This window comes from Pieris brassicae, chromosome Z, assembly GCF_905147105.1.
Source record: "Pieris brassicae chromosome Z, ilPieBrab1.1, whole genome shotgun sequence".
Lineage (NCBI taxonomy): Eukaryota > Metazoa > Arthropoda > Insecta > Lepidoptera > Pieridae > Pieris > Pieris brassicae.
In genome coordinates, this window is record NC_059680.1 from 12,067,513 (window position 1) to 12,094,382 (window position 26,870).

Here is a 26,870-nt window from a genome sequence, read left to right on the forward strand (position 1 = left end):
TTAAACATCAGTCAATCAGTAAATTATTTAAATCTAGAGAAAAGCATCTTGCTTTATTTCTTCAAAAGAAAACACTCTATAATAAAGAAGACGTTTTAATCATCGCAGTCATATTGTATACGTATGTTACTATGAATAATGTAATTTTGTTGTCTGTTTAGTGATAAGCTTTATTCAAATACTATTCGGTACATTTGTATGTAACTAATGTTCGTTTTTCGCCTAGATAAACGCAACATTTATCACATCTAATATTTTTGATTCTATTCTTGAGAAAATATAGAGTAATAACCGCATTAAAAAACGTTAGCAAAAGTTTATCAAGATTTGAAAAACTTACAATAAAAGATAAAGACAAAGAAAGAAGACTTAAATAAATATAATAAATTTAAAATGTTTATTTTTTTTATAATTGAAAGCGCCTGTAGATGTCTACGCAAGTCTTAGATTAGCGTGTGGCACTTTCACCCCATGACCCAATCAGTATTTTAACCTTTTATTCTCCGCCTGATCTCCATATCATTTATAAAACTCACCTGAATAAATAGCGAATCTGTCACAAGTCTCCCGTCGTTCGGCGCATTGTTTAGCAGCACCAGATGCCACAAGCAGCAGCACTAGCAGCGGGTAGCTGTTACGCATGTTGGAAGGTAAGTGGTCTCGAAATGGTCGTTGTGGATCTGGGTTCAGCGCGATTTCGAACAGTAAAGCTGTGATCAAAATGGCCGTTTGGATTAAGTGAAAATGTGAATTTTGGATTAGATTTTATGAGGCGTTATTATTATTATTATTGCTTCGAGATCTCATGAGGGGCAAAGTGTAATTGCAACTCGTTATATCCTTTGTAAATTTAAAAACTTGGCGATTGAAGGGAGTGGTCGTTTGTTCGTAAGTCTTCTAAGTTGATATGAGAAATGGCCAAAAAAGTAAATTTAGAAACATTTAATTTTTATTTTGTTTAAGATAGTTTTTACCGCGCACCACCACAATGTGGAACGAAGTAACTCCGAACCAATTCGGCTTATTGTCAGTCGAGAAGACCCCACACCAATTTTTAAAAATGCCAGCATTGCATCGCGGGCCCTCTGGCACTGAGTGGCCATGGGCGGTATCTCTTAACATCAGATGAGCCTACTGTCGTTTGCTCCCTTTTCTATAAAAAAATATGTATACATCAATTATTCTATGTTTTCTTCAGTTTTCACAAATTAATGCCAAAAGATCTCCAATGCTTACTTCAGCGGTTTCGCAGAGACCAAAACGTGCGCTGCTTAGGCTCTAGTCTAGAGTTTTTAAATATTTATTTTAATATCATATGGGCAGCATTGAATAGGAAATTATCGAACTTACTTTCTATGATACCCATGGACATTGCCAGAAGCCTCGCAAGTGCATTGCCGCCCTGTTAAGAGTTGGTAAGCTCTTTTCTTGAAGGACCCTGTGTCGAATTGATTTGAAAATATTTCAATGGACAGCTGCTACCACGTTGTAGTGGGGCGCGGCAAAAACTTTTCAAGAAACGCTCAATTGTGGAATGACGGACGTCGAGGTGATACGGTTGGTATTCTGTATTCTCCCTAGACGTCCGATGATGAAACTCAGCTGCAGGAATTAATCCGAACGACTTCTCTGTACAGTCTCCATGATAAATGCGCTGGAAGATGCAACAACTTTCACTACATTAGCATTTATATGTAACAGTTATTGATAATAAGCCTTTTAATTCAGATACTTTTATATTTAACACATTTTTATTTCCATATTCTTTTAGGTGTGTGACCATTTTTCGTGAAGGCCACCTCCAAATCCCGCCAATCCTCTCTGCCCTGTGCCACTCTTTGCCAAGTACCACCTGTTGTTTATTTAATTACTCTATCCACCCTCTTGTTGTATTCCTCTTTTTCGTTTGCTACATGTACCTTGGGGGGCAAATTCGCATTTACTGGCAGCCAAATATATATTATATCTCGGTTTTTAAAATGTAAAGAAGATGTATAGTGGACAAAACCTAATCGTGTCTATTGGACCGAATTAATTTACCGTGAAATTACAGAAAGTAACACAGCTATCAAAATGAAAGTCGATCGAATTTTTTGCTGCCTTTTGTATAAGTTTGAGCGTCTTTCAGGTGTTGATGCTGATCAATCATTAGTAGATCCGGGTTCGACTTATTAATCGTGAAGATGGATAGTAAAACGGTGACTCTTCCGTACTCTCCTGTACAGAGTTGCTATATTTTTATATCATTGTGATCGACACGCCTGAACCTAAAACAATTGACTGGTATAAACTAAATAAATATTTAAGAAAATATTATAGTAATCTGGATTTATTTAATTAAAGATAAGTTGGCGCCTATTATACATAGTATCGGTGACCCCAGAGCTGGTGCTTTCCTCGCTCAACTAATAACTACATACAGCGAGGAAATGCTGCCAGCAAATAGGTACACTGCCAAAGGGACCAAATTCGTTTTAATTTTCTATTGATCAACTTTTAAAAATATTGTTATTTAATTACGATTACCGCCTTCGTGGCTATTACACATTTTGCAATTTGAACAGTAGGTTCTAATTTGGGTTTCCGATTGCGGTTTTGTCTCGATAATTTAGGATAACGTTATTTTATATATTTTTAATGTAGCTCTATAAAGTTTATATTAGTCATACTTCCGGAGTGGGAAGTCGGGATTTGTGGAATACTTACACGTGACGGAGCAGCGAGAGCTTTCATTGCTCCTAAGAGTAGCCAAGCAGCTTAGGTTATAATTGCGAAATTGTTAAAAGCGGATTTCCCTTCTTCTGAAGAACAAGCTGCCTGCTGCAAGACTTGGAATGTGATAAAATGCGAAGGTCAAGACCGAACGCGATGGAGGGGCTCTGTGTGTGTTAAGTTTAGCTAACAAAAAAAATCAATGACACTACAACGTTTTAGGTCAGGGCCTCAGATTTCTGTATCTGTTTTATGATCGTTTGATAAACTAATAGGCAAGTAGGTGATCAGGCTTCTGTGCCTGACGCACGCTGAGAATTTTTGGGTCTAAGGCAAGCCAGTTTCCTCACGGCTAATTTACAAATTTATGGTCAAAAAGGCTTTCTTTTGACTCGATCTCCTGAACTTACACTTACTTAGCCTTTGAAGCTAATAATCAAAAATATGTATCAAACTTAACTGGATTTTGACAATAATATTTTTCTTGTATAAAATAAATGTTTCATGGTTTCATGATTAGTGCGTTCCTTAGAGACGGTCTCTAAGATTTCATTTAAAAATTGTTAGCGCACGTAGCTGCTTCATGAGCATGTACCCATATCTTTTATGACATTTCTAACCCATAATTATTTCATAGCAAAATAAAATCACGCATCGATAACTGAGGCCCTTGTAGTGCTTCAACTAATACAATTAAACTAACGGAATTAATGTTGCACGAGCGCACGGGTCGATCAGTCCAGAGCTGGACGCAAACCGATATACACAACAACCATGCCAAAGGACGACGCAGAGACCACGGCTCTTAAGAAAGAGCTTAACGACCTCATAGCGAAGTCAAAGGTAAACATTTTATGTCTGGACTATTAGCTGAAAGATTAATAAATGGATTGGTAAATGCGTAAATTCTCCTTCATAGTGCGGTGATATATTTTAGGTTATTTCTTTATTATAGTTATAGTTTTCTAGTTATAATATATGGCATGGCATTTTTATACTGTATTCGTCAGTTAGATTTTTATAATCAAAGTTGGCTACTTAGTGTATATTTTAAGAAAAATATCTATTTAATGTCGAAGAGCTATTTGTAAGTCACTTCGGCTTCCCCAAGGCACGTTGAATACTAAAAAAATAATGCTTAACCGAAATAAGGATAAACTTCTTATTGGTTCCTGGTTGGAAATTGGTTTATATAAACATACTTTACAACTGGCAGGCGGAGCAAGAAAAAGCAGCGGATGCCAAGTTAGCAGAGAAGTGTGCAGATCTTGGAGATGTTCAAAAGATCCGTTTCATTGTCAAGAAGACTCTGAAGGGGCACATTAACAAAGTCAACTCTGTTCACTATTCTGGAGATTCCAGGTTTACTTCAAAATACACATTTCTTGCATAAGTGCATGCACCTCCATCACAACATCGTTTAATATGAAAAAACTTTTACTTAAACCGCATTAATTGACTTAAGTTAATACTTTTCATACAGCAGTGTTAGCCTAGTGGCTTCATCGTGCGTCTCTCATCACTGAGGTCGTAGGTTCGATCCCCAGCTGTGCACCAATGGATTTATTTTCTATGTGCGCGTTTAACATTAGCTCGAACGGTGAAGGAAAACATCGTGAGGAAAGCGGCTTGCCTTAAACCCAAAAAGTCGACGGCGTGCGTCAGGCACAGAAGGCTGATCACCTACTTGCCTATTAAATTACCAAATGATCATGAAACAGATACAGAAATCTGAGGCCAAGACCTAAAAAGCTTGTAGTGCCATTGATTTATTTATTTTTTAAATACTTTTTATAGTTTTAAGTAGTAAAATAGTCGTTAAATACAAGTAATTCCACTAAAACCAGCTTACTAAAACTAAAAGTATGTTTGAAGGCACTGCGTGACAGGTTCCCTCGACGGCAAGCTGATAATATGGGATACGTGGAGTGGTAACAAAGTGCAGGTCATACCACTACGGTCGGCATGGGTGATGAGTGTTGCCTTTGCACCTTCAGGCAACTTTGTAGCCTGTGGTGGTATGGATAACATGTGCACCGTATATGATGTAAACAACCGCGATGCAACTGGCTCGGCCAAGATGGTCCGGGAGCTGGCTGGGTATGAAGGATTTCTCAGTAGCTGCCGATTCCTTGATGATACACATATCCTCACTGGATCCGGTGACATGAAAATGTACGTATTGACAGCATTTTCGCCAGGTGCACCACTTTGAATGAAGTGATAACCACCGCCAATGGACATCTGCAACGCTTGCAACATCTGCAACGCGGGTGTGTTGCCGACCTTTCAGGGAATGTTATGATCTGTTTTTAAGGCGACTAAGGTCGTATCGGTTAGGAAAAATCTCTACAGGCAGTAATATTTACCTGCCTATCCGAGTATAACCACACCCTGTCAGAGAATATGATATATATATATATATATATATATATATAAATTAACTTCAAGGCAAGGTGGGTTTATAGGGCAGGTTCTGCGTAATTCCAGCAAATTAATAAAAATCCTCTAAGTATATAGTTTATGGGACATCATGTATCTGCAATTACTTAATTAGATTTCAAGCGTTACGCTCTAATTACTGTTCTATAGCTTCTTAGGAACACATATATATATATATATATATATATATATATATATATATATATATATATATATATATATATATATATATATGTGTGTGTATATATGATGAACCCCTATATATACAATGCTAAGGATGTCTTAGAACTGTATCTATTAATTCTTATACTTACCATAATTTAAAAGCTTTTACCCAAACAAACAAAGCTTTTGAGCAGTGTTGGCTTAGTAGCTTTGGCGTGCGACTGCGACCCTGACATTGTAGGTACGATCCCGGGCTGTTCACCAATGGACTTGCATTCTTTTGCATTAACACAAGCTCGTTCGATGAAGGAAAACATCGTGAGGAAACCGGCAAGCCGTAGACCCAAAAAGTCAACACAGGTGTCAGGGGTCAGGCGCAAGAGGCTGATCCCCTACTTGCCTAATAGATTGACAAATGATCATGAAACAGGTTCGGAAATCTGAGGCCCAGACCTAAAAAGATTGTAACGTCATCATTTTCTTTTACTCACCGTTATTAATATAATATAATAATTAACTAAATAAGAACATGGACCAGCCATAATCCTCTTTACTTTCAGCTGCGTGTGGGACCTGGAAGCGGGCAAGAGAGAGGTAGATTTTAATGCTCACTGTGGTGACGTGGTCAGCATCTCTTTGGCACCAGGTAACATGAAACATCCAACAATTTGAGATTAAAATACTAATGTATTTCTTACATAAAGCATTCATTTAGATAAATTCTACAATCAAGCTGTGTTGAATTCAGATATTAAACTAAGCAACTTATGTTCATTCCTATGTGACCTACCTGTTTGCTTGTCTACTGTTCCATAAAAATTATTAATTTAAATAATTAACAGAAAAGAAAGTCTTGTTATATATAACTAGTCTGTCCATAAAAACTTTTCTTTTTTACAACTTGTTATTTATGTCTTTTACGTGTATTACGTGTTCCAAATTCAATTTTGAAAACTTCTTTCGATTTTGCGCCATTACACATATTTTTTCGTGTACAATATGGAACGAGGTGTTAAAGAAAATAGGATTGTAGTGATGGCCTTGTTATGCACCTGGGTATAGATCCGTTAATCATATTCCAAACTCTTCAAAAGCCTGGTATCAGCCATATGTTCGTATATCGTACTATCAACAGGACATGCCCTACATCAATCTTTACGATTAAAGAGAGTGGATCAAAACGGCTTCTGTCGCGATTACCGATTGAAGTGTACGCTCACAGTTCTAACGGAGGTGTGTCTTATCAAGGAGTCACAAAACTACATTTTTGTGAAAAAGGAGTGAAAACTTCAGCCAAAGTATATCAAGATAGCATGTTGTGAAACCTTTCAGCAATACACTCTTTAAAAATATATGTTGGACTTTCCAACAGCATTTTGCACCTGATCACAAGGCACGAACTTCTTGACCAACGTTCCAGGACTTTATAAGAACTGAAGACTGACCCTCATCTTTCAGCCCAAAAGGGTTCTCTACCCTTTAGACTAAAGTAAACATTATAATGAGTTTTAGAGGACATGGCCTGCTCTTATAGACACGGCGACATTGAGTCTCTTAAACAATCTTTCAAGTAAGCTGTTGCGAAATGTGCGTCTATAGTAATATATATATATAGATTCGTGGCTAAACAGATTAAAGGCCTGTAGAAAAAAAGGTGGCCATTTTGTATAGTTTTTTTTCTGAGACTTTAATGATGCATTTTCATTTCTAACAAAACTTGTGGCTGGACTATGTTTATGTGGATCGGAAAGAGTACAACATCAATTAACCATCATTGCCCACAAATTAACTGCAGGCGTCTATAAAAGGAGTCGAACATATATAATGATTCTTGTTTGCACAAACACTTGCGCATTATGATATTAGGCTGTTCTCAGTAGGTTGTAGGCAAAGCCGGAGAGCCTGTACTTCTAGAATAATTGTTGAGCTAATAACACAACAACTAGCTTTCAACACACTTAGCTCGTATGTGTTTCGTTTATTTTGGCATGATTTTATTCATATTCAAGAATCGTTAGATTTCAGTCCATAAATCATAATGACCTTTCTTACAAATCACGTATGTGAATTCGTACAAATATCCGTTTGGTAGCTTTTGAGTGCGTTCATACAGAAAGACTCTCTGGGGGAGGACGACGACTTTGTTCTATAATTAATTCCGGATATGGTTCGACATGTAAAGATACTACACTACTTTATGCCTCATTGCTTTACCTCTGCATTCAACAATAATTAAACTTAAATTTACGATAACGTAAATAATGCAGATATGAAAACCTTTGTGACGGGATCTGTGGACCGCACATGCAAGCTGTGGGACGTGCGGGCTGAGAAAGAGAAGCAAACGTTCTTCGGCCATGAGGCTGATGTGAACTGTGTTTGTGTAAGTATCTTATTCAATTTTCCTACGGATTTTAATGCTCAATTGAGAAAGCTGTAATTGCACATTCGTTATGTAGTTTTCTCTGTACACGAAATTTTCTCCACACAAATGCGGCCAACGCTATTATATAACCTCGCTAATAGATTTCAATGTTTATTTAGAATTATCTGTAAAAAGGTATCACTTATGTCAATGGATCCAGTACGATGTTACGTCATCAAAAATTTGCATTAAAAAAAATTGTAACACCGATTTGCTTTATCCATTGAAACATTTTTTATTTTTGTTTTATTTAGTTGAGTATAAAAATGTTCTTCAATTAGCATTTACACTCAGTTTATACACTCTAATTCTGAAACGTTGACGTAACTATTGTGAGTGAGTATAATATTCGTGCATAATAATTCTAGTGATTGTAGGGAAATTCAGCCAGTGCAAGATGTTCCAATTGTGATATGATGATGATCTCAGTCATTTCATTAAAAAAAATTAAAATATTTTAATTTTGTCATACATAAGCTGGAAATATATATTTTTTTGTTAATGTTGCAACCTATTATAATAAGTATAATATCTGTATAGTTTTAAGTCTTAACAGCTGTAATTTGTTTCAGTACCACCCAAGTGGGCAGGCGTTTGTGACTGCATCTGAAGACAAGACAGCCCGTCTCTTTGACATACGTAGTGACCAACAGATTGGTCACTACACACCGCCTGGCAATGCTGGGTTCACTAGTTGTGGTAAAATTTAAAGATGCTATTTCAATTGCAAAAAAAAACAATGTCCCTACAACCCTTGATCTAGGCTTTTTCTGTCTGTTTCGTGATCATTTGTTTGTTGTTATAGGCAACTAAAGCGACGTGTGTATGAGTGATGAGCCTTACGATTATCTCCCAGACCACACCGTTTACTGTTTGTGTCCACTGGCTTCGGCATGCGGCATGCCGGTTATGTCTCGAAGTTTCCCTTCACTGAAACATACTTAATAGTCCGGTCAATTTAGGCCAAACATGAGTAAAATTGTTCGAAGCATAATTAAATTTGAAAGTTACCCATCATTCACGTGTATGAATTTTTTTTTATTCGATGTCATAGGAAAAAAATGTGTTTTTCGCGATTTCCAGCAAAACGGTAAGTTTTATCATAAAAGTACCTGAGGCAAAAATGTAGATCATAAAATTGTCTAAAAAAAATTATCAATAACTTTTTTCCTACGTTCCGTTTCTAAGATGTATCGTATGACACTTCGTCAGAATCAAACGAATCCGCCATTATTTGTGATTCAACATTAGAGCACGACCATATAATGAAAACTTTAAAAAAATCATTCCGGAAATCATTACTGGGTAGCATAGCAAAATGTTTCATATTGGTATGTACTAAAAAGGTAGGCTAAGTAAAATCACAGTAAGGGGAAACGACGTTTGCAGTGCAGCTAGTAATACATATAATTTTAAAATATTTTGAACTTAGATTAATGTTTAGATTTTAAGTTATTCAATTAGAACAGTATCTTTTTTTACTGTTTGATAAAAGGCATTATCCATATACTCGTATAGGTATAACGTACCTGTGAAATTAAAAACTGCTCTGTTAATGTTAGCATAAAAAAATATCATATGTTGACAGGCGCTACATAGTTGCTTATTTTTGAAATTGTAATATTTAGTCTAAAACACATATTCACTTATTTTTTTAAGTGCGTATTCATATAGGACGGGCTGAGGACCAGTAGTAATTGAGTTTATTAATTACAACTAAACAAATAATCTTCTTTCAAATATATATAAACAATAAAGCAAACAGTCTCCAGTTCTGAAATAATGTCTATGTCATGCTTATGAATAAACATTACTTAATTTATTCATTTCAATTTGGTTATAACAATATTTTTAAATGAAACCAATAATAGTAGTTAAGATAAACGAAATACTGTGGCGCTTTACATATTAATTATGGGTCCAATATTTTTAAGTTTTAGAATCCAATCGAAATTAAAATGAAAATAATTACATAATATTTTGTAAACATAATCAATAATTTCCCTTTCATATTGATGAATCTTTTCTTTATTTAGGATATATAACTTCTTCTCACAGGTTTGTCGTTCAGTGGACGTTACCTGTTGGCGGGATCTGATGACAACTCCATTCACTCTTGGGACACGCTGAAAGTGGCTCATACAGGTGACGTATGGTCTATGTATGTAATATGCTAAAACTTATTACGAACTCGTGTCATTAGGGTCACTAGTGTCACCAGCAGCATTATGAAAATTTCAAAAACTTTCAAATAGGTATTTAGGCTTTTAAGGCCCAACAAAGAACCAGATGTACTAAGTATTAAAATTGATTTAATGAGCCTTTAACAAAACACCTTACCTTAGTTAAGTTATAAATCTTTAAATATAACTTGTCTGATAGCTTATTATTTTACAGGTACTCTAAACGCCCATGAAAATCGTGTCACCTCAATATCTGTCGCCCCGAATGGTATAGCTCTTGCATCCTGTTCATGGGACCAGAGCGTTCGCGTTTGGGGCTGACCAGATTATATTAAAATAAATAAATGCATATATATTAGTAAAATTATTGATTTGTGTTGCAAAAATTGTTAACCAATTTGAATTTCAACTAAGCTTTGTGGTTAAAATAAATAAATCTGAATTACTGAGTTTTTAAGTTTTTAAACAACTCACTACCGCAAAGGTTCTTTCAAAGTTCTGTCTTCATGTCTAATGTCTGAGCGATCATCGTCGTCTATCTGTTTCTAGAGGTTTCGGTCGGTTCTTGATCGGTCTACCTGATTTGTGAACGGCCACGTGATGTTTTGCCTTCTGTATTACCAACCACGATCAGTTTCTCCATTTATCCATTATTATCACAACTGCGTATTCTATGGCCGAAATATGATTTAATTCCTTGTAACCACTATGAGTTTTCTAAAAATAATAAATTATATATTTTTTTCTAAACCTTTATCATTCCTTACATGTATTTGGGGGTAAATTAAACGAAAAAGCGTAAAAATATGTGGTTTCTTTTTCCTCCAACTAAAGGGAGGATTCTCGATCAGGCTAGGTTCAGGTTCTTCCTTGGCTTCCTCGTTTCTGGGAATGATGTCACCGTAGTAATTGTAGATGTCGCTACCACTATTTATATAATGACTAAATATTATAAACTCGCAATTATAATTACTTTTATTCATATAGGCAACATTATGCACACTTGTCATCGTCACTAAAATATAATATTAATAAAACCCCGTTTAATGTTGTCTCTACAAAAAAAATAATTTACAGCTTAGATTTTTTTACATTTCATTTTTTTGTCTGTTTTTTTTATATAACAAACGGGCAGGAAGCACATCTGATGTTAAGTGCTACCGCCGCCCATGGATACTCTGAATGCCAGAGGGCTCGCGAGTGCGTTGCCGACCTTTTACACGCTCTTTTCTTGAAGGACCCTGAGTCGAGTTGGTTCGGAAATACTTCAGTGAGCAGCCACACAGTAGCCACAAACTAAAAACTTTCAGTTGTGGAACAACGGACGTTGAGATGATACGGGTGGAATTTCCTAGTTTACCTTGTCATCCGATGAATTATGAATTAATCATTTATATCCTATATTCTATGCTTTATATGCTACCTTCTTTACTGTCAATCGGAACCCCTCCACGGGTACGGGCCCAACTAAGTGTGGCTTTCTTTCTCCATATTCTTCCTGCTACCGCGCCAATTTCTTCTATCCACCTTTTTTTGGGGTTCTTTTCCTTCTTCTCCTTCTATTTTTGGGCATAATGTAATGCATCTAACACTTTTGGTTTTCTTCTTATTTTTTCGCTTTTCATTTTTAGTACGATTCTTTCCATTGCTTTCTGGCATGCTCCTAGTATGTATGTCATTTTTGAGTTATATGTCTACAGCCGTATGTGAAAGTAAGTAAGATACAAGTGTTTAAGACACTTTTTATTTGGTGAAGAGGAAGTTGCCCTTTTAAGATTTTCTTCAGGGCCCAAAACCTTTTCTAGTTCATGTTAATTGCCTGCTCTACCCAAAGTTCTTTATTTAAAATCAGATGCCATTCCAATGGTAATACTGCTGCATCTTCAAACATCAAACATATTGTTTGGCATATTAAAACAATATATATATAATAAAAATGCTTAGCCTCTATCAGCAGTATTACTATTGGAGAAACATGATAATACCACCAGTGGTATTATCATGTTGATGCTGGCATCCAGAGGGATTAAAAAATCTACATTGTATAAGAACAAAATATTCCCCGTAGAGATTCTCGGCTGTTTGTAAATGTGGTATGTTGCGTCAAAAACAATGGTAATTGTTTGCTTGGAATCTTCGTACTCGTTGCTAGACCGTGAAGCATGGTATTTTCGTGACTAGATAATGCCAGCACTCACGTCTCGAACTTTCCTTAAATTTATCAGCCGCAACCTGTACTGTACGCTCACTTCTTTGCTTGTTTTAGTAATTTACTATGGGATTAATACGTATAATTTAAGTCCGTACAAAACAAACGAATGGAAAGTCGAAGTCAGTACCAGTGTAGTGAAAATAAAATCAGATGCCATTCCAGAACTTAACTACATTCTTCTTTGGGGTGATCCTGAGCAGGCACCCTTTTGCCACTTTGGCGAAGGCCGCTCTGTATTTGAGGAGAACAATTGCTCATGTACGAACTGTTACGTGACAAGTAACAGAAACCATTTACAGGACTACACCCAGTTTAAAGCGGTTATTTTCTACGGACCCTCGCTTGACGATCTGGTGAGCAGAAATCAACTGCCACGGCGTCGATCGCCACATCAGCTTTATATTTATCTTAATCTTGAATCTGCTGCTAACTACCCCGTATGCACAGAACGCTGGAATGGTTACTTCAATTTGACCTGGACCTATCGTTTAGACTCGGATCTCGTATGGCGTTACTATGAGTTTCATAACGAAAGTGGGTATGATGTCGCACCGCGCGCTTCAGTCTACTGGCAAGAGAACAAGGCGAATTACAGGAACGAAGATCTTGCGGAGGTAGTCCGAGGAAAACGCAAGGCAGCTGCCTGGTTTGTTTCCAACTGTGACACGACCAGCATGCGTGAGGACCTGGGAGGACAGATACGCCAGAATCTGCGCAACTATGATTTCGATATTGATATTTACGGGGACTGCGGTAGCTTACTCTGCCCAGTTTCAGCCATGGATATATGTCTGATGAAGTTAGAGCGAGAGTATTACTTTTACATAGCATTCGAGAATGCATTAAGTGACGATTACGTTACTGAAAAGGTGGTTCACGCTCTGAATCATCGCACAGTGCCCATCGTGTTTGGTGGAGCTAATTACAGCAGGTAACACTACAGAGATTTTTGACCGCCTCTCTGACATAATTGGCAACGGGGTCCCGAGACCAATTCTCGGCAAAACCGTAATTGTTGTAACCGTAAGGATAGAGTTTCTATTCATAGAAAATGAATAAATATAATTATCACATTGACAAAAAAAATATCAAACACACGCAAAGTATGTGGTTACGGTCATAAATATTCCATATAGCACAAGTACTTGCATGAAACAGTCACTTCAGTCCATAATCAAAGACACTTAAAGTTATATAGTTAAACAGAACAATACGTAGGTTACCAGTATCAAATCCTAAACTGACGTAATTTCAAAAATATTATTTGTATTAAAGTTATCGTGTTATCAAGATAATTACAATGTTATTGTAATTTTTTTACTACAATCTCTCATTCGTGGACAAACTTATCTTAACCGTCATTCGATTGTCTATAAAGGAAAATTGAAGACTAGACCTGTACCTAAGCCACGTCGTCGATTTCGATGTCTTAGACATTCTGGTTTCATCAGTGTGTTTTTCTTTACCATAAACAAATATTGTAACCTTCAACCCAAGACCTCTGATATTATTAATATTCATTATTTTAGATTTCTTCCACCGGGTTCGTACCTTGACGCAAGAGAAATGGGCGCACGGCGCACTGCGCAGCGTATAGCCGAATTGATTCGACGTCCAAACGAATACATACAACTATTCAACTGGAGAAACTATTATCGTGTGCATGCAATCGCACCGGGTATTCAGGCTTGTCACTTGTGTGCAGCTATCAACAAACGCCCCGTACCACGAAACACAACGATACAATTCCGTCGTTGGTGGACACCGCTAACATCATGTAGAGACGTCATCATAGCTAATTTACACTAATAATTATCTATGTTATTTTGATCCAAGGTTGATCCTATTTATTCTATACTTATATTATAAACCTAATGAGTTGTTGCGCAAATTCGATGAGTTTGCATGATTGTTTATTTTTCTAAGTAGATGGAGTCCATCTATCGATAACGATATGCGTGTGTTGGATCTGATGTTTGAAAAATACAACCTCTTTCACATTTTTATAGACGCGTTCTGAAACGGAATTTTTAATTTCTCGCTGCTGAATATCTCAACATAACATAGAAAAATATTTATCGACACAATTCTAGCGACTACTGCATTAATTTGAATAATACGTAGCCAAAATGTTAATAACAAATTAACATCTAAATAATGTTTTATTTAAAGGAATATTAATAAAGGTGTAGTACGAGAAAATTAGTTTAATTTTATTAACAATGTTAACACATTATGTAACTTTAAAAACTACTAACAGCGTCATTGGCATAAACGAGCAAGACATATTTCTCTCCCTCCTCTAATCCTGGATCGATTTTAAGACAAGGTGACCTTCTGAGCCAACCAAACCGAAACCTATTATTGCTTCACTCTACAATAGTGGCATTACATCTAAAGCTGGTTTAAATAGTAAAATTATAGTATAATTAGTTAGTTTTTGAAATTTTAATGAAATATGTTGTCATACAAAACATTTCCTAGACACGAAGCTCTAGTTCTTTCTTTTCTTTGACCGCGTGTGAAGGGATCTATTAAGCATTACAATGAACATATTACGTAGAGGATATGTTTTGCCGCGTCTTGATCGACGGCGTGTACGTCGTCCAACCGATCTTTCTCCTTTCGTTTTGCTTTGTTCTCCTGTCGACTCTATAGGTCCTTCTATACACAACTTTCCACTTTGTCTTTGTGGCGATAAATCCAAATTCCGACAGCGAAACTTTATTTCTTTACTACGTCTTTCGTCGAATTTTGTTAAAATCTTCTCGTTTTGACTCACTATGCGCTCAGTGATAACCTTAAGGTATGCGACATCATTATTCAACTTGGGCAATTGAATTTTATTGATTAACTGTAATTGGTGCATAAGACTTGTGACTGTCGATACAAGAGCGTTTAGATCACTTGAAGCCTCACATTTTACGCATCCGGTCATCTCGCCAGTTCTTCTGAACCTGCATTAATATAAGTAAAACATACTATAAAAGACAAATATCTATTTTATATAGAATTTTTCATATCTGTGCAGGCTTTCAATTACGCTCCTACTTTTTGGATGCCAATTAAAACTAGAAAGCTGATTTTGCTTAGAAATATGTAAGTCACTCTAGCATCAAAGGGGATTTAAATCTTACCAAAAGTTTTATTACGAAATAAGATCCAGTAAATTCACAATTTCCATGAGCAAGACTCACCCTCAGTCCTTGAAACCATTAATTTGGCCTTAATTCTTCAATTTACAAATACATGAAAACTAAGCCCCTAACTAAAATCGAAAATATACTTGACGTTGTCAAAAATGGTCGTGACATCATGATGTCATCCGAAACCAAAAACGTTTGACAGAAATTTTCAAGACTTTGCAGTAACTGGTTCTATACTACTTTATTGATAAGAGTAATCTTAAAAAATACATTGAATTAAAACTAGATTGTTCTAAGAACCCATACAGTAATAAGGAATAAAATCAGGCACAGCTACATGGCAATAGAGCAATACACAAATTGATTTTTTTTTTCAAAAACTTCACACCGTTATTTTAATTAAACTCAATCAAATAATGATGGAAAGGCGATATATTTTTTCTATGTATACCGATTATGTGTTAAAAATTTAATGAAAGCTAAAGCTTACGCCCAACAAACCATATACATAGTTATAGTAGGCATAATTAAGCAAAACTATCACAGTTGCATACCTCGAGATAATACAAAAAAACCTGCGTAAGTAAAGGTCAAACGATAAGAATGTTTAAAATTTAATTTATCAAAGATGATGATTCCGAAAAAGAATTATTTTTGAGCAAAACGATATTCTTGATAAAATTAAATTATAAACAATAACATTTTTTATCGACTTCGAGTGATAGTTGTGATCCGTGGCCTCGTTCCTTCACATGTGTATCAGCCGTCGTACATCAGGTATAGACTGTATTAACGCCAACAGGCGAAACAGAAATAATTTGCCCTTTGAAAAACCGGTTCAATCAATCCCTTTTCATATCACACATACGCAAAATGTATTGCCACCTTAGCGACTGTTTCATCCTTATGAACTCTGAAGGACAGGTTAAGAGGAGAACTAAATAGGTATCAAATGTATGCTGTTTCATTTGTCTCTATTCCATAATATACTAGCAATCTGTAGAAATAAAGAAAGTGAGATAAATGCGTCAAGAAATGTTTCAGAACAAACAATTTCTTAATTATTTACCAAAATGTGATAATGACTGTAGAAATATAATCATTGGAAAACTATTGAAATCAACGTAAGATAGGTAGAACCAACTATTTTGCCTTTACTTATGAGTTTTACTCATAAGTAATAAGTTACGCCATATAACACTATATATAAACGAATACAAGTGTAAATATCTTAATATAAATACATTATTTGAGGTTGTGTAATTATTTATTAAATAAATGATTGCAGCTTCGAAAGTGGTTCGATAGTATGTTAGCAACCTTGCCCTTCTTCGCTTATGTATTACGAAATGGAACAGACCAAGGAGTTAGGCAACATACTGTTATGATTATTAACGGGACGGATTTAAGTCGTGGATTCCTGACGATACCTATCACCAGATAACTTCCTTTTTTATATAAAAAAATCATAACAAAAACATTACGTAACAATGCAAATTGTAACATTAACATGTCTTATGTAACACACCAAACGCATGATATCATATCAGGAATGAAATTAAATAGTTCAATTATATCGTTCGTAGCGACACTTAGCGATTACTCGATAAATTTATACATAAACAACTTATGTTTTCCTAATTTAATTTCCTCACGCACTTACTGGATTCGATGCATGTTTTACACAAAAGAAATATTTAAATCAGATGGTAGAAAAAAATATTTTTCAAGATGAAATGTTTATATAGAATACTTCGTACTTTATATATCCCAGTTTATACATAAGCCAAGGTTTAAACAAGGTGGTATTACGTTGTTGTATTGTTTTTTTTACGTTTTAAACATAAGTTAGGTGACTTATTGTAATGAATTTTTAAATACAAGGTCACTATAACAAATGCAATGTGATTCTCTAGAATTAATTAAAACTATCATTAATCCACGATATAAATTTTAACCGCAAGTTAATAACTAACTACATTTAAAACGTTCTATGTGCTTCATCATTATTCTAATTCTTAATATTGATATTAGGGTGCTTCAATCGCACCTGAATAGATACTATTAATCTGATGAATAAATAAAAAAAAATACTTGTTATATAGAAAACATTATATTTTCACAAAATTAAAAAAATATTCCATATAAAATTCTTAAAAATCTGAGCTTACTTACTAAATAATTGTATAAACATATATTATGCCCAAACCGTTTAATATACAATGCCACAAAGGTTAAAAAAACAGGAATATTAAAGGCTGGCGTGGTATTTTTTATATGGAGCTAAAGCGGCCGTCACATCGGCTGCCAATTGTGGGTGTATCAAGGCCAACAATTTGATGGCACGCTCCTGAAGGAAGCCAGCAGCGTCTTTTATGTTTCCTGCAATATTCTGGGCACAACGAAGTCGCTCAGCCGGCGAGAAAACACGGCTATACAATGCTGTAGCTTGCGTAAAGTTTTCCTTGCTCTCTTCTAGCCCTGAGTCAGCCCTTTGAACGTCACCAGAAAACGGCTGACGGTGCTGTAGCCGTTCCGCACGCTTACATTCCACAGGTCCGGAGAAAGAGTTCGGGAAGTAATTCGGAGATCCGTCTTGGTTAAACATGTTCTGAGGACCGTCGCGTTGGTAATTACGTACAGTGGTACGGTAAGGACAGTTTACCGGCAGCTGCAAGTAGTTTGCACCGAGACGGTGTCTGTGTGTGTCACTGTATGCGAATAAACGTCCTTGCAACATTTTATCGGGAGAGGGCTCGATACCAGGCACCAAATTAGATGGACTGTAAGCAGCTTGCTCTACTTCAGCAAAGTAGTTCTTTGGGTTCCTGTCGAGCACCATCTTACCAACCTCGATAAGGGGGAATTCACCGTGCGGCCATACCTTTGTAACATCAAACGGATTGTATTCATAGCTCTCAGCCTGGTCCAAGGTCATAGCCTGGATGTATAGGGTCCAGGAAGGAAAATCGCCGCGACCGATAGCATTATAAAGGTCCCTAATTGAATAATCCGGATCGGAGGACGCTAATTCGGCTGCCTTGTCTACAGGTAAGTTCTTAATTCCCTGGTTGGTCTTAAAATGGAATTTTACATAATGGGCTACCCCTTGGTCATTGATCATTTTAAATGTATGGGAGCCGTATCCATTCATGAACCTGTAACCGTCAGGTATACCTCGGTCTCCGAACATGTATATCAATTGATGCATGGTTTCTGGACGGAGAGTCATAAAGTCCCAGAACATATCGGCGTCCTTTAAATGAGTAGCTGGATTACGCTTTTGGGTGTGAATAAAGCTGGGGAAGAGAGTTGGATCTCTAATGAAGAATATGGGAGTGTTGTTGCCCACTAAATCCCAGATGCCGTCATCAGTGTAGAACTTGACGGCAAATCCACGAGGATCACGTACCGTGTCTGCGGAACCGCTCTCTCCTCCGACAGTTGAAAATCGAATAGCAACAGGGGTCTGCTTGCCTACTGATTCAAACAATTTCGCCGCACAGTACTTTTTTATATCTTTAGTTACTTCAAAGTAACCAAATGCACCTGCACCCTTCGCATGTACGACTCTCTCAGGAATACGCTCTCTATCGAATGAAGATATCTCATCAAGGAATTGAGCATCTTGAAGTAGAGCTGGTCCATTTTTGCCCACTGTTTGAATTGCTGTCTTCACACCAACAGGCACTCCATACTTAGTAGTTATTACACCAGGTTCACCCTAGAACAAATCATTAAATTGGATTAGTTGAAAAAATACTGCATTACTAAAAATGGATTTGGTATATTACAAAAGATATAATAAGATATAATACTTTGTGTAATAATTAGCACTGATATGTTATCAGGTTAAAGAACAAGCATTCACATCAGTTTTATTATTCGCATAGCAATTCCTTACATTAAATTTGCATTAAAAAAAAGTATTTATGCAAAACAATGGCATTACAAATTCAACCATGATGTTGATAAGAAATTAAAATTTATTAAATTTTGAAAAAGAACTTTATTAGATTACAAGCCAAAGAAATCTTAACTCAATTTGTATGGAAACTGTTTCATGTGCATCATTTTAACTTTTACTTCCATTTCAAAAACAGTTCAAGCAAGTCTCTTATTTAGACATTTTGGCTTTGAGTAAGGTCTTATATTGATTATATTACGATTCAATAAAAATTTATAAATAATGAGGCTGAAATACATACCCACAAAGATATATGTATTTATAGTGATAAATATAAATAATAATGTTAAAAAATCTGAAAAATAATACTCTGTCTAGGTAATAGCATGAACTTAAATTAAATATATTTTACATATTATTAACACAGTTTAAAGATCAAAGTTCATGCTGATAGGGGCTTCTGACGCACCAAGTAATGCAAATCAATATTAAAACTCACAAATATGTTCCATCAATGCTATGATATTATTGATATGCAATAATAGATATAATATTATTAAAAAAAGCAAGATTATAGATAAGCCTTATAATTACTGGTGTAATGGCAACAATATAAGAGGCCATTTCACAATGTTGTAATGTGGATAAATAACATTTTATTTACCTTAACAGACTTCTTGAAATTGATGAGCTGGTCAGTTGCCGGGTCTCTCGATGCCATTGTGTATTTGTTAATAGAAGAGTAATGTATTTTTAAAAAGGCTTAACCACAAAACAGCGCAATGATATTGCGTCTTGTTAAGGACCAAATACTACGCAACGCCCGTGTTACGAGTTTATATAGACTGCTAGATTGACACTGCGTCGCAAACTCACTAGCTGATTGCCTTTTAAATGACGTTTGCGTACTGACTGCTGCGTATGGACTATCAGCACTTAGGATAAGATGAACCTAAACACAAACTGTACTTTTATATTATAATTGGCAAACTAAATATAACCCTTCGCATAAAAAAATCAATATCTTGTTATTGTAACATAGAAATCATAAAATGTTCAAATTTCTACATTGTAATTCTATTTTTTTAACAACTACACGTACACTTCTCTAATATAATTTTACAAATAACTACAAAACTAAAAATAGAGATAGCGATTTGAAATCGATTAATCAAACAATCGATTTTCCAGGCCCAATTAATTACGAAAAAAGTCTCAAGATGGCTTACACTGAATTTTTTTCGCCTCCATTTAATAAAAAGAAAGTCTATGTGTTTTTGTTTTTTTTTTTTGTTTATTCATATTACGTTATTGGTTTGTTAGTTTAACTAATGCTGTGTCGTAAAATTGACTGTGACTGGCGAAATAAATACTTACTTTGTGTTGTATTTCTTAGTAAGTTCTTATTATTTACTTTCATGCAAGTGCATGCAAAAGTCTGGATAAACTGTTGTTTGAATTTAGATACGAAGCATTGGGAACTTTAAGTTTTTCATGAAGTAAAAACAATTTGAAAATATAAGCATACATACCTAATATAAATTATATTTGTACATACCTGACTTGACTTTTATTTGGTAATACAACCGAATGCCCTGATCTAAAAACTGACTTTACTAAAAAAAACATTATGTTTCTTATTTCATTACATGGATTAATTTTTACTTTATAAATGCAAACTTGGAAAGAAATCTAAGATAGATTTCTAAAAACCTATTTTTTTAGACTACGATTATTTCTAAATCAATTTATCAGCTTAATATTCGAATCGATTTAAAAATCTATAATTTTCGAGAAGAATCGCCATCCCTGAACTAAACAATACTTACGCTAACCCTAGATCTAAAAATGTCTATTTTCAAATTTTTTTGTGAAATCGGGTCTTATACGTTCCCTTAAATGTATTTATATTTGTATTTCCTTTTTAACCTTATTGATCTAGTAAACATAATATAACTCTCAGTCTCAATGTGGTTTTACTCCAGTCCTAACTCCTAAATGTTGATAGCTATGTTTTTAAAGTCTGTGACTGTGTATTGCTTGACACATACACGATGTTTCTTGTCTAAGCTTCTTGTTGCCACAATGTCATGTTGTTCAGTGTAACCAGATCAGAGGATTTCCCCCTATATTTAGGGGTTTCTCAACCAGGTTAGGGCAAAATAGGGGGAAAGGATATTTGGTTTTTTTAGGGGAAATTTCACAAACCATAATTGAATAACCATTAATAACTATATTAACATTAGCACAAATGAATAGGTAACATCATATTAATTTTACTATATACTAAGTTATAGGGAAAATATATATTTATATAGTTATATGTAATTTAATCGATATCTGACTTATAAAAATATCAACAGCGCAAAATAATCGATTCAAATATTTAAAAACAAGACATAAATAGTGATAAACTAACCTATAAATCTCGGAAGAACATTACTTTAAATTACAACACGACAAAATTGTTTTATCTCCTTTTACGTATAAAAATTGCGTTAGTAAATAAATAAAAAATAACACTGGTTTGGTACTTTATTAGTGCGGCTTTTACATTTTTTTTATTCTAAGAAAAAAATCTGTGAAAATCATATAATTATTCCCACTGACTGAAGGTAAAATAAAATTTTGTCATTTCCACCTACCTACACTTTGACAGTTGACAGTGAGTGATTCAGTGTTCAATCGTCAAAAATTAAAAAAAAAAGAAAATCCGTCAACTGGCCCCATTTCCATTTTGAAACCATCGAGTAAGCAGTGAACATCTAGGAGAGGTCGTGGAGGAATTTTACCATCTAGCCACCATCGCCGTTCGCCAATTACACCATGGCTGATACCGAGGCGGCACCGCAGCCGCAGCCTCAGCAGCAATCGGAGCAACCGCCTCAGCCTGCTAAAGCGACTAAACAAAAGCAAGTCGTCGGTAAGTACCTACGCCATCTTAGTTTTCCGGTTCGAACCTTAATCTACGAGCACATGGCTACGCTTTTGCGGTTTGGCGATTCCGATAAATTTTATGAATCTTATGCTTTAGATAATTGTGATTATGGTTTTATTGTGTTATATTTAAAGTTTTTAGTTCAATTATAATGTCATAATGCTTATAGGTATTGAGTAGTATTGATCGCGTCTCTTGCAATTGTGCGTTGCGACCGGCGCGCGACGGCTGCGCGTCGCATTACGATCAATACCGGCCTCGTCCTCCTCAATTCCCTTACCACACCCTTCAATATTGATTAAGCCATACATAGATGCTTACTATTTAATTGAAATGAATGAATTTATATTGCGAATGTTTTGTCTAGATATGTATATGCAGATATTTTTAAAAACATTTTATTTTTTCAGCTGAAAAAGTATCCGGCACTGTAAAATGGTTCAATGTGAAAAGTGGATATGGTTTTATTAACAGGTTTGTTTACTTTCTACATAATATTAAATATTTAATGTATGCAAAAATTTGTGTTATAATTTTATAGTCAGTTACCTTGTTATAATTAAATCTGGTTACTTTTTTAAATGAAGTAATATGCTCTTAAAATATGAATAGTTATTTTTAATTACGGTTTTTAACTGCAGGAATGACACCAAGGAAGATGTGTTCGTGCACCAGACTGCGATTGCTCGAAACAACCCACGTAAGGCTGTGCGCTCGGTAGGCGACGGCGAGACGGTGGAATTTGCCGTGGTGGTCGGCGAAAAGGGGTATGAGGCAGCCGCCGTGACCGGACCAGGCGGCGAGCCAGTCAAGGGCTCGCCGTACGCCGCTGACAAGCGCCGTGGCTTCCCCCGTCAGTACTACCCGCGCGGAGGATGGCGCGATGGTGAGCCTCGCCGTGGCGGCCCACCACGCCGTGGTCCGCCTCCACCGCACGCTGCGGTTACTGGCGCTGCACCCAATGAAGAGGGCGAAGCCCCGCAGCAACGCAGCTACTTCCGCCGTAACTTCCGTGGTGGTCGTCGCGGTGGTGGCCCACGTCCCGTGTACCGCGGAGGGTACCGTTACGTACGTCAACGCAACCCGCAGGCGGGCGCGCAAGGAGGCCCGCGCAGCGTTGCGCTCGAAGGCGATGCGCCCGCCGCCTCCACGACTCAGCCTCAGCCCAAGCCCAAGGCAAAGGCGGGCGCTACCATCGAGGCCACCACCAACGAGAGCCAGGCCTAAAAACCAGGCCCACCTTCTGTAGTGGCTCATTGTAGTATTTCTGAATTGTCTTGCTCTACTGCCTATGAGCAGCACTATAATTTAACTTATAAATGGCTGTAGATATCCTAAGACATGGAATGTGTTTATAATATGCTTCCTATATTTATTTATAGTGTTCTTAGTTTTATCTATTCAATGTAATCGGCTGTTCAATACTTAATAAAATACATGTGCAATTGATGTCTGATATTATAATATGAATTAATTTGTTGTAATTATTTATATCACAGTGTTGACGATTTATATATTTTTTTTTCATAATTAATAATACATTATTTCATTTGAAATTTTCCTTTCAAAATTGAAATGTATAGCATGATGTAGCAATCTAAATGTACTTTATTTAAATTAATTATATGAATAATGAATTTCCTATGTGTAAAAGAAATTTTCGTGGTGTCCCTTAATAAATGTGAGCCTTAAGAACACTACAGAATTAATAAAGCTCTTTACCTGTGTGAACCTTTTACTTTTTGTGTTACCATAACCCACTCTACAACATGGTCTGATTATCGCTTATTACTTGCCCTCTAAACATACTGACAATGTAATCTATTCTCAACAATTATCTAAAACAAACTGAATCAACTGCAAGTATTTATTGAAACAAATAAATACCTAGGTCATTATTCATGATACTGCTTTTCTTGAATTTAAGAAATTGTCAATATAGTAATTGAGTACTTAACTACTATATTGACTTGGACATGGATCCATGTATGAGCGTCAACGATGAATGTTTAATGTTGCAGGTGCAACTAAAACCACTTGTGATTCTACTACTACATAAAAAAATAAGACCCCTAGAATTTTTTTATTTTAATTTCAGACTGATACCACTATCTTAAATTAGTGCTATACTTAAGCCTAGCATTCTGTAATTATGTACATACAACGGAACGGACATTAGGCTTAAGTTAATATTCATACATGTGCTTCCACCAAAGTGGAGACGGCATATATGAAAATAATCGTAACGAGTGTAGCAGAGTCCATAATGGGTCCGTTCCGCTCGCAGTGGAAGCCAGGCATTAACATACTTATATTTATTAGTATAAGGTTAAAACAAACATATCAAACCTAACAGCAAAGGTCAAGTGAAACTTTTTAATTACTTAGTTTGCAATACCTCATCTTCTATCCAACTTGCTCTCTAATAATGGATAATATTAGAGGATTTGAAAACAAAATAAAGTACATTAAAATGAATATATTTTTATATAAAACTGATTGGTAAATAGGCGCATTATCATTAGAACAGTTACTGAGAGGCATAGATAAGTCAGTCAGTAAATGATTATATCGTTAAAAAATACTTTACAAAATTATTTATAAACACATCCCAGTTAGTGCAGAATGCTGATGAATCATTGTTGGGATAATGCTACCTAATATTTCTAAAGAACAGCAACAAACAATTTCATATGCTGGGCTAACTTTGGGAATATACATCAGCATTCCTTTAAGCATAATTATACATCATTTACAAACACTTGTTACTTAAAATGTACAATTAAATATATTGCCAAAAAATATGTTTGCAGTAAGTACATTAAAGCAAAACTGACAATGACATATGTTTTATATAAAATGGAGGAGGTTAAAACCAGACCAATAAAATTAAATTATGTTTACAATGTGTTATATAAATTAAAACAATGTTATGTTTAATAATATAAAGATATAGGCTATATATTGTAAGCTATATCATTTTTTTTAACCAGCAAAAAGAATGCTACTGCAGGTTTTAGTTACTAAATTATTCTAAGCATAGCAAAGAATTCCAAGTATGTATTTATAATTTATGTTAAACAATGAGACAACAGCAGACCAGAGGGTCTCAAATGATAAAAAATCTGGGAGTATATTAATTATAAATAATATAGTCAACCAGATTCACCAAAATATTTCAGGAATCAAAAGTAAATTACTAAATATTAACAGAATTTCATTGGTCCGTGTTGATATAGTGGAATGGAGTACTGTATTAGTAGTGTGCATAATCGAGGTATTCAATTTACTTATTTTCACGAGTTAGTCCAAAATTAAAATAATTATTTAAGAAAATAGAAAGTGTTTAGGGCCTTAACAGGTCATTTTTGGAAAAGTTACTATTGTTGTATTTATTACTTATACTTATTTTCATGGTAAAATATATAAGTACGATTTTACAATAAAATCCCTAAAAAAGTGAAAGATAAATTTAAATTATTCGGCAACTCGCGTAATTGAATTTTTATTTTAGTATATATTTCATCAATCTGAATCCCTAAGATGCCATATGTCCTATGGTTATGTCATAAGTTCTGTTGTGAGTTGCGACAGATGATATAATTTTTCAAATCTACATTTAATTTAATTTCGAATTTTCGTTCAATGTGTGTCGTAGCGATTGATTTTTTTTTATGGCGCGCACGGTTTGTGCGTTGTGGCCCAGGGCAAATACAGGGAAACAGGAAAAAAAAAATTTAACTACCAAATGGAAAGGAATTTAAGAATGGAAATTAATCTAAAAAATAAAGGATCAATTCTTATAGAGCTAGATAAAAAAGGAGAGATTAGAAGACATGATATTTTACATAAATTTACTTTCATATTGTCTAAATTTTTATATAATTACTTAAGATAAAAAGCTGCTAAAAGTTTATATACATGTGGGTCCAATGTTGCAAGTAAACAGGATATGGATGAAGGGAAATGAGACCTTCGAGAAGAGGTGATCTGTCGCGTCGAGAACAAACAAACATGATGTGGTTCAAATCAGCTTCATCTCATTCGCACGTAGGGCTGTCTATAATATTTAGCTTAGCAAGATGAGCTGGGGTGCAGCCGTGTCCCAGTCGCAAACGAGACAATATTGTTGTAACTCTTTTGCCGAAACTCAGACACCAAAACCAGGGCTTAATGGGTATAGAAGGTTGATAGCGATTGATTTTGGTATATGTAAACAATGCCAAATTCATAGATATTATTGACGGTGACAGCCGATGCTAACATTGCCATTTAATTTTCAGTGATTCTTCCAAACCCGGACCCGAGGAGTGTGTGGGAGTCGGAGATTTCCATCAACAGTTTGGCATATTACAGAAAATCTTTGGCAATACCAAGGCCGATAGCCTTGCTTTGGCTGCGGTCAATGACGGAGATCTGGTTCCGTACTAAAACTATTCTTGTGTTTTGGCTCTCCTTCCTAAATCTCAGTGACTGAATTCTTCATTTGGCGTTCTTCAAGTCAGACTAAAGGTTGATCCTCCTAAACCATGGTTTTCAAAAACCTGACGCTTGGTAAAGCTCACAAAATCACTTCGACCCTTATTCGTATGAGGCTGGGTAATGCATGCATTCCTTTGCATTTGGCAAGGCTTAACCTTTCACCTAACGATAAATGTCACTGTGGCAGTGAAGTTGGGGATTTTAATCATATATTCTTTGCATGTCCTCAACATGACCGTTCCGCTTTTATTTCCTCGC

At 35.5% G+C, this 26,870-nt stretch overlaps 4 protein-coding genes across 5 annotated transcripts; 3 read left to right on the forward strand and 1 right to left on the reverse strand.

The window, feature by feature from the left end:
- Positions 1-3,429: 3,429 nt before the first annotated feature.
- On the forward strand, positions 3,430-10,372 carry LOC123718972 (guanine nucleotide-binding protein subunit beta-2). The gene is made up of 8 exons (XM_045676001.1): positions 3,430-3,555; positions 3,929-4,074; positions 4,588-4,887; positions 5,880-5,965; positions 7,587-7,702; positions 8,317-8,443; positions 9,803-9,889; positions 10,142-10,372. The coding sequence occupies exons 1-8, from the start codon at positions 3,487-3,489 to the stop codon at positions 10,246-10,248; spliced, it is 1,038 nt and encodes a 345-aa protein (XP_045531957.1). The 5' UTR covers positions 3,430-3,486; the 3' UTR covers positions 10,249-10,372.
- A 1,704-nt stretch (positions 10,373-12,076) lies between these two features.
- Positions 12,077-14,247, forward strand: LOC123718723 (alpha-(1,3)-fucosyltransferase C-like). Of its 2 annotated transcripts, none has more exons than XM_045675465.1 (2): positions 12,077-13,070; positions 13,669-14,247. In XM_045675465.1, the coding sequence occupies exons 1-2, from the start codon at positions 12,112-12,114 to the stop codon at positions 13,946-13,948; spliced, it is 1,239 nt and encodes a 412-aa protein (XP_045531421.1). In that variant the 5' UTR covers positions 12,077-12,111; the 3' UTR covers positions 13,949-14,247. The 2 variants fall into 2 exon arrangements, 1 of the variants encoding a protein (XP_045531421.1); XR_006755061.1 differs by lacking the exon at positions 12,077-13,070 and adding an exon at positions 13,496-13,589 and having other exon boundaries at positions 13,669-13,708.
- A 3,131-nt stretch (positions 14,248-17,378) lies between these two features.
- On the reverse strand, positions 17,379-20,195 carry LOC123718635 (catalase). The gene is made up of 2 exons (XM_045675314.1): positions 19,857-20,195; positions 17,379-19,009 (listed from the first exon to the last, which is right to left on the reverse strand). The coding sequence occupies exons 1-2, from the start codon at positions 19,911-19,913 to the stop codon at positions 17,537-17,539; spliced, it is 1,530 nt and encodes a 509-aa protein (XP_045531270.1). The 5' UTR covers positions 19,914-20,195; the 3' UTR covers positions 17,379-17,536.
- A 1,712-nt stretch (positions 20,196-21,907) lies between these two features.
- On the forward strand, positions 21,908-23,861 carry LOC123718867 (Y-box factor homolog). The gene is made up of 3 exons (XM_045675802.1): positions 21,908-22,115; positions 22,541-22,604; positions 22,772-23,861. Exons 1-3 carry the CDS (start codon positions 22,019-22,021, stop codon positions 23,355-23,357), a joined length of 747 nt encoding a protein of 248 aa, XP_045531758.1. The 5' UTR covers positions 21,908-22,018; the 3' UTR covers positions 23,358-23,861.
- The last annotated feature ends 3,009 nt before the right edge of the window (positions 23,862-26,870 follow it).